The sequence below is a fragment of the Hypanus sabinus genome, chromosome 29, assembly GCF_030144855.1.
Source record: "Hypanus sabinus isolate sHypSab1 chromosome 29, sHypSab1.hap1, whole genome shotgun sequence".
Classification (NCBI taxonomy): domain Eukaryota; kingdom Metazoa; phylum Chordata; class Chondrichthyes; order Myliobatiformes; family Dasyatidae; genus Hypanus; species Hypanus sabinus.
Window position 1 is genome coordinate 27,889,580 of NC_082734.1, and position 21,969 is coordinate 27,911,548.

At 44.2% G+C, this 21,969-nt stretch overlaps 1 protein-coding gene across 1 annotated transcript in view; it reads right to left on the minus strand.

Annotated features, from left to right (window-relative positions):
• Nucleotides 1-14,369: 14,369 nt before the first annotated feature.
• LOC132382709 (guanylate-binding protein 1-like) overlaps nt 14,370-21,969 on the minus strand; it is a 40,104-nt gene continuing 32,504 nt past the window's right edge. The window contains exons 12-14 of the mRNA XM_059953162.1: nt 16,896-17,010; nt 15,732-15,908; nt 14,370-14,561 (exon numbers count right to left, since the gene is read on the minus strand). Coding sequence (XP_059809145.1) covers nt 14,370-14,561; nt 15,732-15,908; nt 16,896-17,010 — 484 coding nt within the window. The remainder of the gene's footprint in view (nt 14,562-15,731; nt 15,909-16,895; nt 17,011-21,969) is intronic.

The following is a 21,969-nucleotide window of genomic DNA, read 5'->3' on the forward strand; positions in this document are numbered from 1 at the left end:
CTAGTATCATTGTAAATGCAGTGTTCAGTATTCTAATTAATTGCATCATGGCATGGTACGGGAACAGCAATGCCCAGGAATGGAAAAAAAAATCTGTAGGAAATTTTTGATACAGCCATGTCCATCACAGACAAAGGTTTCAGCATCATTGAGTAAATTTACATAATGTGCAGCCATAAGAAAGCAGCATCAATCTTCAAAGATCCTTCCCATCCAGCCTAACTACTACCATTGGGCAGGAGGCAACGATTCTTAAGTCCCACACCATTCGGTTCAGGAAAATGTATTACCCTACAGCCATCAGACTCCTGATACAGAAAATAAAACTGTTTAAACCAAGTTAGTATTTTTGAAGAAATTGGAAATTTATGCTTTTTACTTCTGGGAATACTACTTTAGATTCTGTGCAATTTTTTGATTGACAGCTGGATATAACATCTCCGGCATAAGTGTCATGATCAAATATATAGTATAGTAATCAGGACCATAGGATGCACAAGATAAAGTTATTTATAACAAGTTATCACATAGCATTTTTGAGGAAAGTGGAAATGTATGCTTTTGCTCTGGTCCAACACCCTCATTTAGTTAACAGAATGTGCAGTTTTGTTATACAACTGCACGGAACTGCAAAGAATCAAGATGCACATTCAACTAACTGATTCCAAAACACTCTACAGCATGTGATACATAAATTACAACTAATTAAAAGCAATTACCACTTAGTGCTTTTGAAGACATTGCTCTGAAAACAATACTTAAGATTCTCTGCACTTTTTGTTATGCAACTACATATACCTTCTCAGATTTAAGTGCCACTATCAAATAAATGGCTGTGGAATAATCAAGACTATGAAATACATAAAATTGTTTATTACAAGATATCACATAGCATCTTTGAGGAAAGTGGTAATATATGTGTTTTGCTCAGGCAAAATTCATTTCGCTTTTGCAAATACATGAGATTCTACAGATGCTGGAAATCTCCAGCTGCAGACATATAGTGCTGAAGGAACTCAGCAGGTCAGACAGCATCTATGGAGATGCATAAATAGTCTCTGTCTCAGGTTAAGACCCATGTATTTAACTGGGCAATGGCAGGTCAAGTGGCAATAGGCAGAAACTTGGGAGCAGGAATTCTCAGAAATATGTGCAGTAGAAATGTAAAGGTTATTTAGGGAACACTTGCATTGGCTTCTAGATAGGTCTGTCCCACTGAGAGAGAGGGAAAGGATGGTAGCTAAAGGAACAAAGCTGCTGGAACATTTAGTCAACAGGAAGAAGGAATTATATTTAAAGTTTAAATGAAACAAAAATTAGCCAGAGTTTCTGAAAATTATACATTGGCCAATAAAGGATTTATGAGAGATAGGAGGAGACACAAGAAGAGTTTGGCAATGGAGACATTGCAATACAGCATGGATTCAGGCCCTTCAGCCCATCTAGTCCATGCCAATCACATTCTCGAACCGGCTGGCCCCAATTTCTTGCATTCAGCCCATTTCCCTCCGGGTTAGTGCTGCTTAAACGATGCTGTTGTAACTTCAAACCACTTCCTCTGGCAACTCATTTCATATACAGACCTTCCACCTTCCACTGTGAATAAGATGCTCCTTGGGTCCTTTCAAATCTTTTCCCTCTCACCTCAGTGTTAGACTCCATTAGTTTTAGACACCACAACCCTAGGGGAAAGATTGTTATCATCCAAATCACCTCACATAAATGAAAACCTTTCTACAAAGTCACTCCTCGTTCTCCGACATTCCAAGGAATAAAGACCTATCTTGGCTAAGCTCTCCTCATAGTTAGCAGCAACTAGCATTCATTCCAATTTAACCATGTCATTCTGAAACAAGGTGTCAAAACTGTAAACAGTACTTCAAAGATGGCATTTGGCCTTTATCTTTCTAAAACTTTCCTAACCATTTACTTAACCAAATACTTTCCAAATGTTATAGTTATACCTGCCCTAATCATTTTAGCAGGTAGCATTTTCCATAAATGCTCCATTCTCTATGTGAAGAAGTTGCCCCTCAGGTCCCATTTATATCTTTTACCCCTCAACTTAAAGATGTGTGTAAGATGATGAGAGGCATTGATCGTGTGGATAGTCAGAGCCTTTATCCCAGGGCTGAAACAGCTAACACAAGAGGGCACAGTTTTAAGGTGCATGGAAGTAGGTACAGAGGAAATGTCATGAGTAAGTTTTTTACAGAGAGAGTGGTGAGTGCAAGGAATGGGCTGCCAGCAACAGTGTTGTTAATGGATACAATAGGGTCTTTTAAGATACTGTTGGATAGGTACACGGAGCTTAGAAAAATACAGGGCTATGGGTAACCCTACTAATTTCTAAAGTAAGTGCATGTTTGGCCTTGTGGGCTGAAGGGCCTGTATTGTGCTGTAGGTTTTCCATGTTTAAATGTGCCCTCCAGTTTTTAGTTCCTCTTCCCTGGGAAAATGACCATGACCATTCACCTTATCCATGCCGCTCATGATTTTATAAACCTCTAGAAAGTCACCTCTCAATTTTCTATGTTCCGAGGAATAACATTCTCGCCTACACAACCTCTTACTCTGTCTTTGGCTCTTGAGCCTTGGCAGCATTCTTATCTACCTCTTTGCATTCTTTCTAGTTTAATTATGTTTTTTTTCTGTAACAGAATGACTGAAACTGAACACAATACTCCAAATAATGTCTCATTAATATCTCGTATGACTGGAACACAACCTCTCAAATTCTATCTTAATTAACCTAAGTAATGACTAATAGCTAGCTGGTGAAAAATGGAAATCGAATCTTCCAGACTAGCCTGCCTTGCGGGACCTTGTCAGAGGCTGTGCTAAAGAGCATGTAGATAATATTCATTGCCCTATCCTCATCTATCCTCTTGGTTAACTTGAAAAATGCTAAGACATTTGTCAGACACTACTTCCCATGCACAAGGTTTCATTGACTATCCGTAATTAGGCGTTGACTATCCAAATGCAACTTGTCCCTCAGAATCCCCTCAAGTACCTTACTGACTACTGATATCCTGCTCACCTGTCTATAACTCTTGCCATGTCTTTGCCATGTTAGCCAGCCTCCAATCTTCTTGTGGCTACAGCTGAAGCAAACATCTCCACAAGATCCTCCACAATTTCATTTGAATCTTTCCACAAGGTCCAAGGATACACTTGGTCAGGCTCTGGGGTTTATCCATTTTAAAGCACCCCAAGGACTCCAATACATACTCCTCAATAATTCAACTGTGGTCCAAGATGTCAACATTCATATTCTCATTTATTTCACACTCACCATTTTCTCCACAGTAAAAACTGATGATAAATATTCATTAACAAATCTCGTCCATTTCTTGCAGTTCACACATACACAGCCATGAGGATCCTCAAGGAGACCTATTCTCTCCCTAGCCACCCTTTTGCTCTTAATAGACCTGTTGAATCTCCTGGAATTTTCCTTAACCTTTTCTCTCTAAAGTGTACTCCCACACTTCTTTTTATCGCTGAGGGATTCACTTTTTTCCAACTGTGTAAACCTAAGGTATAACCAGACCCTGAACACTTCTTGTCATCTAGGGGTCCCTCGGTTTTCCAGCCTTGCCACACTACCCCTGGACCTTGATATTACACTTTAAAAAGCTTCCCTCTTGCCAGTCATTTCTTTACCAGCAAACAACCTCACTCAAACTCTGAAACATCCTGTGTAACACCTCCAAAATTGGCCCTGCTCCAGTTTATTCTTAGCAGCATGAAGGAACAGGGATCTTGGGATCTAAGTCCATGCATCCCTGAAATTTCCTGCATAAGTTTGATCGGGTGGTTAAGAAGACCTATGGTCTGTTAAACTTCATTAGTAGGTGGACTAAGTTCAAACACCACAAGGTAAATTTGCAGATCGATAGCCCACAATTTTGGACCACAATTGGAGTCATATAATCACAAATCACTTCATTCCATTTAGTCCATGCTGGCCTGGTCTTCTGCATTGTCTCATCTACCTGCACCCAGACCATATCACTCCATATCTCTCTCTCTTCCGAACCAAACCTCTCTAAAATGAACCTGGATATGTGGGCTGCTCATTCCACACTCACACCACACTCTGAGTCAAGGAGATCCCCAACAAATTTCACTTAAATATTTCAGCTTTCACCCTAAACCTGTGACCTCTAGTTCTAGTCTCATCCTACCGAGGGGGAAAATGCCTGCAAGCATTCACCCTATCTGTGGCTCTCATAATTTTGTACCTCCCAAGATTTAGTGTTGTTTAATATTATTTCCAGTACACAGGGATATCATGATTTGCCCTCATTCTCCTCTCCCCCAAGTGTAAGACAACAGAATAATTGTAACTCTGGATCTGATGTAGCACAGAAAAAAACACAACAAGGAATCTGATAATAAAATAAAAAACACACCCTTTCCCTATAACTGAGGTCCCAAAGTCCCACTCCCTCACCTCCTGCTCTTGCCCTCAATGTTTTCAATCTTTCTCAATGCTTTAATCAGTGAGAAATGGAGTCAATCATAGCCTCGTACCCCATCTCCAGGCTTCTTGCCCTCAAGGCCACACACCTCACCGAAATCTCTCAATGACTCCAAAGTGCCAGGTCACTCGATTGGCCCAAAAACATGCCACCAACATATAGATGACAGGCTCCAGCAATAGGAGAACGACCTTTGAAAGAAAAAGAAGACATTAAAGAAGTGAAGAAGCAGTTTCATGAACCTTCTGGAAGGTGTTATCTTTGGTTGCATTGATCGCTGGTGCCATATTCTTCCTTGTAAATTTTCTCTGTATTCTTTCAATCTTATTGATGCCTTTCATGTAGATAGATGTTGACAACAGCACAAGGTACTCCAAATTCAACTTCACCAACATCTTACACACTGTAAAATCATTGCATTTGGTTCTTGTTGCTTCAATATAGGAAGGATGTGGAATCTTCAGGGAAGGTGCAGAGGAAATGCTGCCTAGATTAGACAACATGTCATGAGGATGGGTTGCGTGATTCAGGGCTTTTCACTGGAGTGAAGGAGAATGAGAGGCAACTTAATATAGATGGATAATATTATGAGAGGAATAGGTAGAGTGGACTGCCAGCGCCTTTTTCCCAGGGTGGCAATGGCCGATAGAGAGGACACCCATTTAAGGTGAGTGGAGAAAGGTTTAGGGGAGAAGTCAGAGAGAGGTATTTTGCACAGAGTGTGGTACACACTGCTGGGAACAGTGGTAGAGCCTGATGCTATATGAATATTTAAGAAGCTCCTAGGCAAATCAATGTAAGAAAAATGGAGAGTTATGGGCTATGTGGGAGCAAGGATTAGATTGGTTGTGGAGTTGCTTTATATAGTTTGGCATAACACTGAGGGACACGTACAGTGTTGTGCTTTTCCATGTTCTATGTTTAGAGTTCTTAACCTAACAGAGCATATGGCATAGGAATATAATTAGGCCATTCAGCCCATCAAGTCTTCTCTGCCATTTCATCATTGCTGATTCATTTCCTTTTCAAACCCATTCTCCTGCCTTTTCCCCATAACCTGTCACACCCTGACTAATAAAGAACCTATCAATCTCTACTTCACCTAGTGAGTTAGCCTCCTCAGCCACCCGTGGCAATGAATTCCACAAGTTCAGCATGCTCTTCCTAAATAAATTCCTCATAATCTCTGTTCTCAATGGATGTTCCTCTGTTTGGTATATTCTGGAGTTAGGGTATATAGCAAATATTAATTTCACCAGCGACCAAATTCCAGATTTGAATGTAGATTGCAGTTTGAAATTAAAAGACAGCTCAGTGTCACAAGGTTCAGATATGGCCCAAGTGTGGAGTGAGAGACATTGAAGTAGGTCAATAGATCAGGCTTTAATGTGAACAGTGTTAAAGGGAAAATAAAACAATAAATGCTAGGCCAAACAGGGCCGTTAACTATAACTCTCAAATGGAAAACAAAGCCTACACCGCAGCTGAAAAGAACAACTAAGAATGGAACAAACACCACTAGTCTTCAGAGTCTGTTGACTCGACCGTCCAATTTCTCAGGCAAGGCGGAATGCAAGCAGGCAGCGAACCGTTGCTGTGTCCAAGTCTCGACAAATACAACGACAGAATAAATGGAGTTAAAAACTATTACAATGAAATAATAATTAGCTGACACATGTATATTTATGAGCACAATTGCTGTACAGGCTGTTCTGCCTAATCCATGGTTGTAACACTCAGAACAATTAGACCTCAGATGCCTGCATATGGATGAATGTGGCCAAGAGTTAGTGGGGGATTAATATTGATCTTGTGTGACTTGAGAGTGGGTGTGAAGAATGAGGTGTTTGAAACTATATGTAATTCAAAGGAAGCATTGTAGGTACATTGTAACTATAGAATCATCCTGCTGTTCCCTTTGTTTATTAGCATATACTGCAAAAATGTCATGTAATAGTGGATCAAGTAGGCCCCTTCTTACAAAAGTGTCTGAATATGAAGCCTGTTGCATGCTTTTGCTGAATAAAACTCTTCTATACCCACTAACCACTAGCTTCAGTGCCTCTCCAGGAACTGTTCAAACTACAGCATTTGGGGTCTCAGTTTGGATATGTCCATAACCCATCGTGTGGCAGCAACTTTAGCAGTCTGAGTGAGTGAGTATTTTTAAAGATAGCACTCACACTTGGATCTGTTTAGGTCAGTCACTAGGATGTCACAAAGTATCACAAACGTGGCAGAGAATTGAACTGGTTATAATTGTAGTGTGAGTGTTTCAATGCATTTGTTGGTGAAATATCTGAAACAATCTCTGCTTAGAGCTTCTAGGTAGCCTTTAGGGATAATATTGAAGGCGCAGAACCACAACAGGGAAGTGTCAGGTAATTGGAGAAAGAGTTCCAAACTACAGGGCATTTTTGCTGCCCAACTTGATTAGATCCTCCTTAAAGTTTGGCCTTTCCTGGAACAAGAAGCCCTAATTAGAGTTCATTTTTCACTGTGGGGGAGTCTAGGACTAGAGGGCATAGCCTCCAAATAGAGGTGAGGTATTGTGAATAACATCACCAGAGAGACACTGAACTAATGGATATAGAAGTGTTTTATTCAACAAAGACGAGCAACAGGCATCAAAGTGAAAAACGCTTGGTGTGTTTTTTGTCCATTTTTGTCCTGGAGGGACAAGAAAGATCTTTTCTGGAGAATTGTCAAAATGTTACCTTTGATCTTTAGCACATAAAACATCATGTAATATTGGATCAAGCAGTCCTCTTGTTCCAAGAGTGTTTCAATATGATGCATCATACTGCTCATTTTTGTTGAATGAAACACTTCTAAATCCTCTAGTTCAGTGTCTAATTAAGAGTTCTGAGATACATTTTACAAACTCCACCCCGTTCAAGCTTGTTGCACTTTGAGTGTTCTACTCCACGTGGCACCTGCCCTCTTAACTCTTTCTGAGACAAACCTCAATTTTTTTATGAATCACCCAATGCTTGCCTGTCTTCCTCCAAACCTTTGATGCAGCTGGAATTGAAAAATTCATCAGTCTCAACATTAGAAAAATTCACCTGGGTCTCAGAGCTCTGAAAGGCATAACATATGAGGAGTGTTTGATGTATTTGAGCCTGTACTCAATGGCAGTGTGGAGGCCAGAGAGGGGTGGGGTCTCAGTAAAACATACAAGATATTGAAAGGCTGGATAGGGTGGACACCAAGAGGATTATTTCTTCAGCAGGGGAGTTTAGGATCTGAGAATGTAAAGGGATCTCCATTTAGATCTGAGATGAGGAGGAATCTGATATCACAGATGGCCAAGTTATTGGGTGTATTAATACATAAATTTACAGGTTGTTGATTGGTTAAGCGTTGCAGGGAGTAGCAGAAGAATGATGATGAGAAAAGAATCAGCCATGGTAGAATGATGGAGAAGCCATGATATCCTCCACCTGCTTTTATTTCCCATTGTCTCTTCTAATGAGAATTCCTGGACTATGACGGGCTACGGAACTATATAAATGATCTTCCGATCTCACGTTCGACTGTTAAATGTGGAGCAGTTAACTGCGGCGCATTTAAGGGCCAACGTCCTTTCCACCGCCGAGAAGGCGGCAAGAAAGTCGGGATTCAAACCAGGCTGAAGCACAGGGAGATGAGGCCTCCTCTTCCGAGCATCTAGTTGGCGAATGTAGAGTCACTTGAAAATAAGACTGATGATCTTATGGCAAGACTGCTGTATCAGACTCAGATAGACAATAGACAATAGACAATAGGTGCAGAAGTAGACCATTTGGCCCCTCGAGTCTGCACTGCCATTCTGAGATCATGGCTGATCATTCACTATCAATACCCAGTCCCTGCCTTGTCCCCATATCCCTTGATTCCCCTATCCATCAGATATCTATCCAGCTCCTTCTTGAAAGCATCCAGAGAATTGGCCTCCACCGTCTTCCGAGGCAGTGCATTCCACACCTCCACAACTCTCTGGGAGAAGAAGCTCTTCCTCAACTCTGTTTTAAATAACTGACCTCTTATTCTCAATCCATGCCCTGGTACTGGACTCTCCCAACATCTGGAACATATTTCCTGCCTCAATCCTATCAAATCCTTTAATCAGATCCCCTCTCAATCTCCTCAATTCCAGCGTGTACAAGCCCAATCTCTCCAATCTCTCTGCGTAAGACAGCCCTGCCATCCCAGGAATCAACCTAGTGTATCTACGCTGCACTTCCTCAATTGCCAGAATGTCCTTCCTTAAACCTGGAGACCAAAACTGTACACAATTTTCCAGGTGTGGTCTCACCAGGGCCCTGTACAAATGCAAAAGAACATCCTTGCTCTTGTATTCAATTCCCCTTGTAACAGAGGCCAACATTCCATTTGCCCTCTTCACTGCCTGTTGCACTTGCTCATTCACCTTCATTGACTGGTGAACTAGGACTCCTAGGTCTCTTTGCATTTCTCCCTTACCTAACTCGACACCGTTCAGACAATACTCTGCCCTCTTGTTCCAGCTTCCAAAGTGGATAACTTCACATTGAATGACATCTGCCAAGTATCTGCCCACTCACTCAGCCTATCCAAGTCTCCCTGTATTCTCCTAACGTCCTCTTCGCATGTTACACTGCCACCCAGTTTAGTATCGTCAGCAAACTTGCTGATATAGTTTTCAATGCCCTCATCTAAATCATTGACATAAATCGTAAAGAGCTGTGGTCCCAATACAGAGCCCTGTGGTACCCCACTAGTCACCTCCAGCCAGTCTGAGAAACACCCATTCACTGCTACCCTTTGCTTTCTATCTGCCAACCAGTTTTCTATCCATGTTGAAACCCTGCCCCCAATGCCATGAGCTCTGATTTTACTCACCAATCTCCTATGTGGCACCTTATCGAATGCCTTCTGAAAATCTAGGTACACAACATCTACTGGCTTACCCTCATCTAACATCCTTGTTACACCCTCAAAAAACTCCAACAGATTAGTCAAGCATGATTTGCCCTTGGTAAATCCATGCTGGCTCGGCCTAATCCTACTTCTGCCATCTAGATGTGCCACTATTTCGTCCTTAATAATGGACTCAAGCATCTTCCCCACGACTGACGTTAGGCTAACAGGGCGATAGTTCTCCGTTTTCTCCTTCCCTCCCTTCTTGAAAAGTGGGACAACATTAGCCACTCTCCAATCTTCAGGAACTGATCCTGAATCTAAGGAACATTGGAAAATGATTACCAATGCATCCGCAATTTCCTGAGCCACCTCTTTTAGAACCCTCGGATGCAGACCATCTGGACCCGGGGATTTATTAGCCTTCAGTCCTACCAGCCTACTCATCACAGTTTCTTTCCTAATGACAATCTGTCTCAATTCCTCTGATATCTTATGACCCTGGCCCATCCATACATCTGGGAGATTGCTTGTGTCCTCCCTGGTGAAGACAGATCTAAAGTATGGCAATTCTGTTGCCATTTCCCTGTTTCCCATAACAATTTCTCCCAATTCATTCTTCAAGGGGCCAACATTGTTCTTAACTATCTTCTTTCTCTTCACATAGCTAAAAAAGCTTTTGCTATCCCCTTTTATATTCCTGGCTAGACTGAGCTCATACCTGATTTTTTCTCTCCATATTGCTTTTTTAGTTAAGATCTGCTGTTCCTTAAAACTTTCCCAATCATCTGTATTCCCACTCATCTTAGCCCTGTCATACTTCTTTTTCTTTAATGCTATACAATCTCTGACTTCCTTTGTCAACCACTGTTGACACTGTTGACAGATCTCAGTTCTTTGTTGTATTGAGACTTGGTTGATGGCAAACACGCTGGACACAGCAACCGTCCAGAAGGTTTTACCATTTTCAGAATGGATCGAACCTCGAGATCTGGTAAGGAAATAGATGGTGGGAATGCTTTATAGTCAATTCTAGACGGTGCATGGACGTTGGTTTATGTCACCTTCTTGCTCTCCTGACTTAAAACAACTAATGATTAAATGCAGACCATTCTACTTGCCTCGGGAATCCTGATTCGGGATCCTGACCGCAGTTTTCATCCCACCAGCGGCTGACTACTGTATAAGCAGGCACTTATGAAACTGCTCAATGCGGTCTGTAAACAGGAAACAGTCCATCCCGACGCATTTCAAACTCTGGTCAGCAACTTTCACCAGGCCTGTTTGAAGAAAACTCTGCACAGTTATCACCAGCAAGTAACCTGTTGCACTAGAGGTCCTAACACATTAGTTCACTGTTACACTACAATACGGAATGCAGTCGTTCCTTCCCGAGACCGCATTTTGGCAAGTCAGATCATTTGGCTGTACTGCTGATACCAGCATACAGATGGCCTAAAGAGCAAGGCTCCAGAGATCAAAACAACTAAGAGGTGGTCTTGGGAGTTTGAGGAACGGTTGCAGATTGCCTTGGGCCAGTGGACTGGGCCGTGTTCAAGAACTCATCCGAGATCCTGAACGACTACACCAGGGTTTTTACAGACTTCATTAAAACAGTTGTGGATGAGTGTGGCCTTGCAAAATCCTTCAGTGTTTTCTCCAATTAGAAGCCCTAGATGAACAATGAAATCCAGAACCTACTGAGAGCCAGATCAGAGGCAAACAAATCTGGAGATCAAGAATGCTACAAGAGGTGCAGGTATGATCTGCGGAAAGTCATCTATCTGGTGAAGTGGAGATTCTGGATGAGACTGGAGTTAATGAGGGACACTTGGCAGCTATGGCATGGTTTGAATACCAGAACCTCCAACAAAGAAAGATTGAGTGACATAGTGGACATTAGAGCTTCACTTCCAGATGAGCTCAATGCCTTCAATGTTTGCGTTGACAACCAGAACAGGGAGAAACCATTGCACATCCCCATGTCTCCCAATGATCCCTTGGTCTCGTGTCTCTTGAAAAAAAGGGGATAGCTACACTCATTTAAGGAATCCGTTTTATTGTTATTTCACGCTTGTTATTTATTACTATTTATTTATATCTTCATTTGCACAGTTCGTTTACAGTTTATAGTCCCTGATGTTTACAGTTACCATTCTATAGATTTGCTAACTATACTGTACCCGCCAGGAAGAGAATCTCCAGATTGTATGTGATGACATGTAAGTGCTCAGATCATAAGTTCTACTTTGTACTTTCCTGATTACTTTTTCTATCCATTAACTAAACTGTCAAAATGTCTCAGCAATTAAATGTTTTTCTCATTTCTCTCACCGCTTTGTAGTCCAGTTCTGTTCTTTGTGATCTGCATGCTTGAAGGTGAAAGGTTAAGGGCAGAAGGGTGTCACACATACTGTTCCTGTTCCCTGCAAGCTGGTTCTGGAGACCAGAGTTCCTGGTTCACGCTCCTGGATTACTGTATATCGCAGACTGTAACCCACTCCTGAGGATCTGTATTTCTAATATAAAATCCCCAAGCCCCTGGATCAGATCTCAGTGAGTAATGGTATACCATAAGTAACATTTATAACATAAATACCCCCCAGTTGTTATAGCTGGGGGTGGTAGTGTGGATACGCTCACACTACCTATTAAATGCTTCCAATAGCTTGCACCACAAACAGCCTCTGACAACCAAGTCCAACTCCTGGCCTTGACATATCATGTATGCATGGAGAGGGGGTGCTTGCTACATGGGCAATAATCTGCTGTCTATGTTATACTGCCCAGTCTTATATATCCAGACAGCAAGGAGACAACATCCATGGTTCACCCTGACTGATGCATATGGACCCCCCTCCCCCTACGCCTCCTCTTCCCTTCTCCCCTCCTTCCCCCTCCTCCTCCTCCACCTCCTTTCCCTTCTCCCCTCTCCCCCTCATCCTCCCTCCTTCTCCCCATCCCAATCATCCCCTTCCTGTCTCTTCTCCTCTTCCCCTTCAGCACTCCTTTCTTTTCTCCCCTCCTCCCCACCTCTCGCGTCTCCCCTTCCCCCTTCAAACCCCTCCTCCCCTCCTCTTCTCCCCCTCCTCACCCCTTTTCTCCCCACCTCCTACACCCCTCCTGTGGAAGTCGAATCTGGATAAACTCTCTCAGAGACTGTATAAGTACAACTTCTTTATTCAAAGTACCCGGGGCTTACTCAGTTAGTCACTCAAACAGGAATAGTCTGTGACTGTTCCTGCCCGATCCACCAACTAACTCCAAATTCCCCTTACAGAATGGATATAGTCATTCAGATACCACCCCCCCACCCCCCACACAAACAAATACCAAGCTGGAGTCATATTTATCTATTGCTTGACAGTACCGAGAGACAAATTGCAGAATAGGCATAATGGCCTCATACACAAACGGGCTGGAATTGTCCTCTCTCTGTGCTTGAATGCACAAAGAAACAAAGACCTTGAAACGCTGTCTAACTCCGAGAAGAAATATGGCTCAGCATGGGTTAGCACATTTGTTGATCATCAGCGGTTTCTTTCAGAAAGAACAGGCTGCTATTGTTTAACTAACGTGTTAACCCTTTTACATACTTTATCATTCCCTCCTTCTTATCATTACATGATCAATGAAGCAGTACTTTTTTTTTACAGAGAAAGCGACCGAGTGCAGCATCAGTGGCTAAAAACAGCGTTACAACAGTAATTATAACAATGATAAGTACAACTATTAGGCCATAATGAAATATCATGCCCCACATATTACCAAATAGGCCTTCAAAGGACTACCATTTAGACCCCTTGGTGAACCCGTGTAAATCCTGTCCTGCTTTCTTGATGCTTTCTCTCCTGCTCGGAGAGGTAGGTAATGTTGGTAGACTCATCAGGGGTTTAGGTGCACCATTCTGTGTCAATGATAGCACAAGTTCCCCCTTTCTCAGGTAGGATAAAGTCGAAAGCCATACGATTCTGTAGGTCTGTTTGTTGGATTGCTAACATTTCCGTGACCACCTCAGCCACCCGAGTCTGAGTGCCTAATAGAACACTGGCAGTTTCATTTGCCAATTCCTCCAGGGCAGCTGCCAACTTAATGCTTTGTTGGGAGTTCCTAGCCCAGGTGGGAAGGCAATCATCCAGAACCTCTCTGAATCCGTGATTCTCCGTTTCTGCCTCTGTCAGTGGGGGTGGTCCCGCAGCTCGGGCACTACCCTTAGGCTGGAGACTCGGTAAGCTAGATAACAGCACCGGCTCCACTTCTTCTGGGACAGCTGCCGGTCCCACCTATTGGTCGCTTCCCCGGGTAGCCACAAGTAGGCTTTATCCTCACAAACCCAATCGGTGCTATTCAAAGGCCGAGGGAGAAGTCCGCCATTAACATTATAATTATAGATGCTGGAAATGCTGTTCCCCAGGAAAACTTTCCCCTGGCGATTACAGTAACAAGTTGTATTTGCCACCACGTCGGTGTTGTCAAAAGGCTTCAGGGAAGGAGGTTATATTCAATGGGGACCTGAGGTACCAGCCTTCAAAACGCTAACATTTGGCATCGCTCGGAGTCCCCTTGCAATTCTGGACCACACTACCCCGGATGTCATTAAAGAATCCCCAAAGTGAGAGTTCCTCGCTAGAATTGAGGGGGTCACTGACAACTATACCATAGTCTTTCCATGCGAGGGTAGTTGCGCACATACCCGACATCCCCCTGCTTCTTAGTGTTCGGCATAGTGTGGCAAAGGGACAGAAGAGTATTATGGGCAAAATCAGAGAGTAGGGAATGTTTTGGCCAATGCACTTGGGGAATTGCTCCCTGCGTGGGCCTTGGGAAAAAGATGGTTTTAACCGATGGGGAGCTGCCAATTCTTCGGTGGCCACTGCTCCCGCCCTTATACCTGACTCTAGTTGACTGGAAGCCATGCAAAAAGAAAGCAAAAAGACAACGGCCCAGTACATGGTGGAGTTCCTAACAGCCCCCCTACTCCATAATGTTTTACAGTCAGGACCACCACGGTTGTCCTTCCAACTTGACTGCCGTGGGCCTGGTGAGCAGTACTTGGAATGGTCCCTTCCTTCGTTGTTCTAATTTACCACGGCTCCAGTTCTTAATTAGTACGCAGTCCTCGGGTTCGATGTTGGGGTAGTCGCCTTCGCTTGTCGTATGGTCTTCGTCCTTGTATGCCTGACACACCTGTGAATGTAAGGCTTGGAGAATCTTCGTTAGGTAGTCCGTTTATATCAAGAATGGGAAGCCGCGCGGAACCCCATGGAGTCCTTAGGGGCTTTCCGAAGATGATTTCAGCTGGTGACAGTCCGTTTTTTTTACCCAGGGGTTGACCCTCATATGGAATAATGCTAAGGGCAATACCTTTAAGCAAGTAAGCCTCGTTTCCTCCGTAAGTTTTGCCAATTTGTTGTTTTAACTTACCATCTGCCCTTTCCAGTATACCTGCGGCCTGGAGATGGTGAGAGCGATGGAACTGTTGTTTAATGGATAAGGCATTGCAGATTTCCTCAGTTAATTTTGCTACAAAGTGGGTACCGTTATCTGAGCTCAGTATTTCTGGTAACCCATAGCGGGGGATCACTTCTCGCAACAGTATTTTAACTGCTATCCGGGCTGTATTATTCATGGCAAGGATTGCCTCGATCCATCTACTAAACGCATCTATGATCACTAAGCAATATTTGTGACAATGCACTCTCGGTAGCTCAATAAAATCAATTTTTAAACATGAAAAGTGGCCTCTAGGTAGGGGAGTGGCGACCGCCACACAGGATGTCCCCTTTCCCAAATTGTTCTTACGGCATATTAAACGTGCTTTTGCCCTCTTTGCTGCCACTTGCTGCAATTTCGGATGCCACCATGTTTGCAGCAAACTGCTTACCCTTCCGTCCTTTCCGAGGTGAGTACAAGTATGTATATAATCAAGGAGGATTGGTAGAAATTGGGTCGGGACGCAGACCTGTCCCGCAGTGGTGTACTAGATGCCCGTCACGGGACCCTCCTTACAGCCCATCTGTGACCATAGTCTGCGTGCTCCTCAGAGGCGTCCCCCTGGAAGGTACGTACGGCTTGCATGTCTGGCATACCCGTGCTGTCTGAGAGGCGCAGCGTATTTCAGTGTGGCCCCGATGGGACTATCATTTCGAGCGTCTGAGCTGCGGCTTTGGCAGCCTCATCAGCCATGGCGTTACCGGTGGTTTATCAGTCTAACGGGTATGAGCAGATCATTTGACAATGATTTTGGAAGTTGCAAGGCAGTGAGGAGATTCTGTACAAACGTAGCATTGCTAATAGGGTGCCCTGAGGAGGCGAGGTACCCCGGCATTCCCAAAGCGCTCCGTAGTCATGAGCTACCCCGAAGGCGTATGGAGAATCAGCGTGGATGCTTGCACGTTTGTTGGCGGCGAGGATGCAGGCACGAGGGAGGGCAAATAACTCATTCTGCTTTTTGTGCTGACACGGCCGGTTCAACGGCTGCCTGCTCGAGAACCGTGTGATCTGTGACCACAGCATAGCCGGAACATCTCTGGCCTTGAGGGCCAACGGAAAAACTACCATCTGCTCACAAGGTTATGTCGGGGTTCTGTAGGGGTTGGTCGGTGGAGTCCGCGCGGGCTGTGGTGAGGAGTTGATTTCGCAGCACCAAATCGTGTTCAGAATCGTTTGTAACCTGGGGTGGCGACGTTAGGAAAGTGGCCGGGTTTGAAGTGGAACAGTGAGAAAATGTCAGTAGCGGGTTGCTCAGTCAGGCTGTCTCATAGTGATTTTGTCGCGCCTGAGTGAGGTGTTGTGTCAGTCAAGAGGACAAAAGCTCCACCGAGTGGAAAGAGAGCAGATTTACAGGCTGATGTAAGGTAACATTAGAAGCCGCAGTTACCTGCCTACCCTGAAATTTCACCCATAGGTGTCGCGTCCGTTGGTATGTTCGTTCAGAACCCTCGAACCCCAAGAGGGCAATGGCGGCCAAGGAAAGCAGGAATTCATGTTCCGACACTACCTCATGATCGCGGGTGGAAGTGGATGCCCCCGTATCAATCATAAATGGAAGCTGAATTCTAGGTAGCTGAAGGATTATGCTGGGACTTGCGGGTCGCTACTTACAACGGGCAACATTTTCCAGAGTCAGATAACGAAAACGGGGTGACTGTCCGGTTTGAAACTGGGAGTCTCTGCTGTCCGCAGGACCATCTCGTCTTCCAGTGTCCTGGTCAGCCACATTTAAAACGCAGTCCAGGCTGAGCTTCCCCCGGGCATGGGCGCTCCTTGGGGGTGGGGGGGTATTTTTTCGCTCAGGGGGATAAGGTCGTTGGGGTGGCCTTTCCATGCCCTGGATTAGCTGGTTGGTCTGATCCTCATCGTTTGGCAACCCCCCCCCCCTCTTAGTTCTTGCCAGGTGTGGTATCCCAGTTCTGCTCTCCATTTCCGTCCCTCATCCGCAGGTAATATCATGCAACAAATTCCGAAAAGATCCTGCGGGGTAGCGTTTTACATTTGAATTGTGCTCCGCACATATTGTACGAAAAGCGCCGGTTTCTCCTTTCTGTCAGGGGCCTGATTCTTTATCATGATCATGTCTTGTGGCTTCCATGGGGCATAGACAGGGATAACCGCCGGCTGATCTGGCTCCCGCGCCCTGGGATTTGGCATCAATCAGGTAGGTTACTGTATCTGAGGTTCGGGCGGGGGACTTTTCTCGGGGACTGAGCTCATCCGTTCTTCAGTATCACCTCGCGGGATGGTTGGATATAGGGGCTCTGTCCTCCCCCTCCCCCTTTGTTTCACCCTTCGTCCCACGGTATCAAAAAACCCCGGAGAAATTTCAGGCTCCGGGGTCTTATTACTCGCCAGTCTTTATCGTGACCACTTTCATCAAACAGGGTCAGCAAGTCAGACATGATCCTGAGATTCTATATTTCATTCCCCATTTGTCAATGCATTTGTCGCTTTTGGCCTTCGGTTTCATTCCTTGGTCAAGGTTCTGCATTTATTATGACTGATCTTTCTCCCGACCATTTTTATGGCTGAGTCACAGCTTGTCACATCCCAAGTCCCTCCGCATTGCCACACTTTGTCCCCAATTTCTTACCTAACATACCACTTAAAACACGTAGATCTCTCTCTTTATCATGAAACTACTCATACTTTTTGCCTGGTGAAGTTCCTGTACCTTCTTATTACGCCCATGTTTTTGGCTTTTAACCAGGCACGGTGTCTACTGCTCAATTCTCTGGTGTCTTTACCAGACCTTGATTCTGACCTGACTTTAACCTTTTAAATCCATACCTGCGCATGGTATCTACTGTTCAATTCTCCTGATTTGTTTACCTAACTTTAATTCTTAGACGACTTCAAATTTCACCCGACTTCTGCCACCTGTCCAAGTTTATCCTTTTTTTTAACCAGACACGGTGTTTACTGTTCAGTTCTCCCGGTTTTTCTTGACTGAACTTTAACTCTAACCTGATTTTAACTTTTACCCGGCACTTGTCAGCTGTACAATGATCAAATAATCGTCCTACCTTATACGAGCCTCTCGGCAGATTTGATCCGGATCGTGTCAAAGTCCTGTGTTGAGGTCCAGATGCGGGGCAGAGACTTACACTGGTATCGTAGGGAGCGACAAAGACAATTCATCTTTGTGGGCCCGATCGGTCTCCATAGACCGATCATAGACATAGACCTGTTCAGTCTGTCGCTTACTCAGCCCGCCCCCGTGTCACAGTCCCTATGTTGGAATCTTGCTCGCAGCGCCAAATGTGGAAGTCAAATCCGGATAAATTCACTCAGAGACCGTATAAGTACAACCTCTTTATTCAAAGCACCCAGGGCTTTGGTCGATTAAACAGGAATAGTCTGTGTCTGTTCCTGCTCGATCCACCAACTAACTCACAATTCCCCTTCCAGAAGAGATATAGTTTTCAGATACCCCCACACATCCAAGTTGAAGCCAGACTTAACTAGTGTTTGTCATTACCGAGAGACAAATTGCAGAATAGGTGTGGCATCTGTGCCCCCGATTTACCCCCGTTCGCCTAGGGTGAACCGTTGTCACCCCACAACACAAAACCCAGACAGTACACCAAAGGCGAGAAAATAATTGCAGCTTTATAGTTATTTCTTAGTGATGGGTTGGTAGAAACAGATAACCTAAAGGTGCCAAATAGGTAAGTTTATCAGTTTGTGCCCATGAAATTTTAATACGTTAGAGCTCACACCTCCATTCACAACGACCTTCCGAGACTTCAGCCACCGTCTGAACCGCCGACGTCTAGTATCCGCTGCCCTGGAACCGCTGTCCGCTCCTCACACGTCCGTCCTCCTTGCTCACCTCCCGAAATATACAGCGAATTCCCGCTCAGCTCACACGTACAAGATTGCATAACAACTCTCCACTAGCTAGTTCCCCCGTTATCTAGTTATAACCCAAACACTCAAGAAACCGATCACAGCATTAAGTAACATTACAGAGAAGCCATTTTGATAGTCTGAACAGTTAACACCACAGTTAACGGTACTACGTAAAGCCCTACATAGGTATAATGCCTTTATCCACAGATAGGCTGGAGTTGTCCTATTTCTACGTATGACTGCACAAAGAAACAAGGACCTTGAAATGCTGTCTGACTCTGAGAAGAAAGATAGCTCAGCATGGCCTAGCACATTTGTTGATCATCAGCGATTTCCTTTAGAAAGCACAGGCTGCTTTTGCTTAACTAATGTGTTAATCCTTTTACATAATGTACTTTATCCCCCACCCTTCTCCCCTACTACTCCCTCTTCTCCCCCTCCTCCCACCTCTTCTCCCCCTCTCCCTCCTCTTCTCTCCCTACATGCCCTCCTCTTCCTTCCCTCCCACTCTTCTCCCTATCTCCCCTCCCACTCTTCTCCCCCTCTCCCCTCCCACTCTTCTCTCCCTCTCACCTCCCGTCTTCTCCCCCCCACTCTCTTTTCCCCTCCCCCTCCCTAGTCTTCTACCCCCTCTTCTCCCATCTCCTTCCCCTCTTCTCCCCTCTACCCCCTCTTCTCCCCAACCCCTTTTCCCCCTCCACTCTCTTCTCACCTTTCTCTCCCCTTTCAAAAAGTTAAAATAAATGGTGACATGAGACATTGTACTGACGCATTATGATCCACACTGTCCAGAGAAGTTTTCCTGTGATGCCTCACCTTATGGTATAGGTGCATTCATATCACATATTAGGAAAGGTGCAGTGACCAATCCATGGCCTTTTCATGATATTCACTTACCACAGCAGAGAATACATATTGAATCAGAATCACAGGCAGTAAGGAAGTTGGGTAGTGTGGCTCTGACTTCTGATCCTATGTCACCTCTTTCTAATGATTTAATTTCATTACTTAAACATGCAAAATCCTTGTGTCTAGAGTTAAGAAAGTGTAAGTGTAGAAAGAACCTGATAAGCGTTGTATATAGGCTTAAGAACAGTAGCCAGGAAATACGCTAAAAATAACAATGGGAGATAGAACAGCAACATCAAAAGGGCAAGGTTGGGTTAGTCTTGGGGTGGGGGGGGGGGGGTTAATTTGCAGGTAGATTGGGAATATCAGGTTGATCCTGGATCACAAGTGAGGGAAATTGTAGTATGTCTGTGAGATGGCTTTCTGGAGCAGCTCATGATCAATCCCATTAGAGGATCAGCTGTTCTGGATTTGGTGCTATGTAATAAACTGGATTTAATTAGGAAACATGAAATGGTGAAGAGGTGATGCTGATTGAAAGGAAGGGTGTGCATGTATATTTCAAAGCCAGGGTGTAACTTGTCCAAGGCAAAGTTGCAGTTGGAGTTTGGTATCGCTGTTGGAATTGGAGTGAGCAATTTGGAGAGGAATCAATGTGGAAGTGTTTCAATGCCTAACCGGGGTGTGAGTTTGGATTGATCCAACTGCTGAGCCAATATTGTGATCTTGAGTACAGCTTTGGCCTGTGCAGCCCAAGGTTGTTGCTGTGCTGGGAACTGGGTCCTAGAGCGAGATACTACCCAGTGCTCAGAGTTTTAAACGACGGTCCAAATAGACTGGGAAGTTCAAGTGTCAGGACCAGAGGTGAGGGTTCAGCTGATTTTGCTTGCTCCCCTGTGGTGTTCATTCCTCTCTCTCCAGCACCAAGGCTATGAACTGCTCGTTTCTGAGAGTTTGTGAGAGATGAAGAACTGAGATTGAGGCGTGGGCCTACTCTGGCTGCTCTAGGGAGCGGATTCCAGACTGAGTCTGGAATGTTGTCATTTGCTCTGATTGGTGTGTGTGTGTGTGTGTGTGTGTGTGTGTGTGTGTGTGTGTGTGTGTGTGTGTGTGTGTGTGTGTGTGTGTGTGTGTGTGTGTGTGTGTGTGTGTGTATACACATGTATAACTGAAATATGTATATGACAGAAATGTGTGTCGTTGCTATTAATAAGGAGAAGTTGCTTGAGAAGCTGAAAGATCTGTAGGTGCATCAGTCACCTGGACCAGATGGATGGCAGCTCAGTGTTCTGAAAGAGGTAGCTGAACAGATTGTGGAGATATTTGTAATGATCCGATGACTAGTGGTGTTCTGCATGGGTTGATGTTGGGACTGCTTCTTTTCAAGTTATATGTCAATGATTTGGATGACGGAATTGCTGGTTTTGTGGTCAAGTTGGCATAAAATACAAAGATAAGTGAAGGGATGGTTGAAATGAGGAAAGAAGGGAGTTTGCAGAAAGACTTAGATGAGAGAAATGGACAAAGTATTAGCAGATGGAATATAGTGCTGGGAAGTTTATGGTCATGCATTTCGGTTTGTTTCATGGTTATCTTGAGAATAAGAATCTCAGGGTTCCATACTGCATACATACTTTGCTAATAAATGAAGCTTTGAACCAATAATCTCTAATCTTGCCGACAAAGATATGGCCACCACATTCTTCTACTCCCAGAATGTCTTAAAAGCAACAGAGAATAATTTTCTGCTTCACACCAAACCTTTATTAAAGTTTCATAGATTTACCAGTATATACAAACTGCTGGTATTTGAATCCACACTTCCATTTGGTGGGATGAGGATCCAATATCTATCCACACGTATATATCCTGATTCTTATTATTGCAGTTACATTGATTTGGCTCACTGGAAAGATAATTGGTTTGTTCAACTGGAAAGATAATTGGTTTGTTCATAAATTTATATTGTGGTTAAATGTAGCATCTATGTTACTTAACAAATCTATTAGCTAAAACTATTCACTCAACTTATAAAAGGCAATAACCTGCTGGAGGAACTGTGGATCAAGCAGCATCTTGGGTCAAGTCCCTGTGCTGAGGACATCTCTATCAATTCTAATACTTGAGCTTGACCCAGTATCAACAATTCCTTTACCTCCACCCCCACCAACAGATGCTGCCTGACCCACTGAAGATTCCTCCATCTTCCTGTTTGTTGTTCTAGATTCCAGCACCTGCAGTCTCACGTCTCTCTGCTGAAAGTACATCTGTTCCTGCACTTAAGCTTCCAATTGTTCATTGCTGGTGGTCAGTTTTATTGCCTGGATAATTAGTGTGATCCAGTAATCACACTAATCGTGGATTGATGGTGGGAATGTAGCAGCCAGAGGGAGAT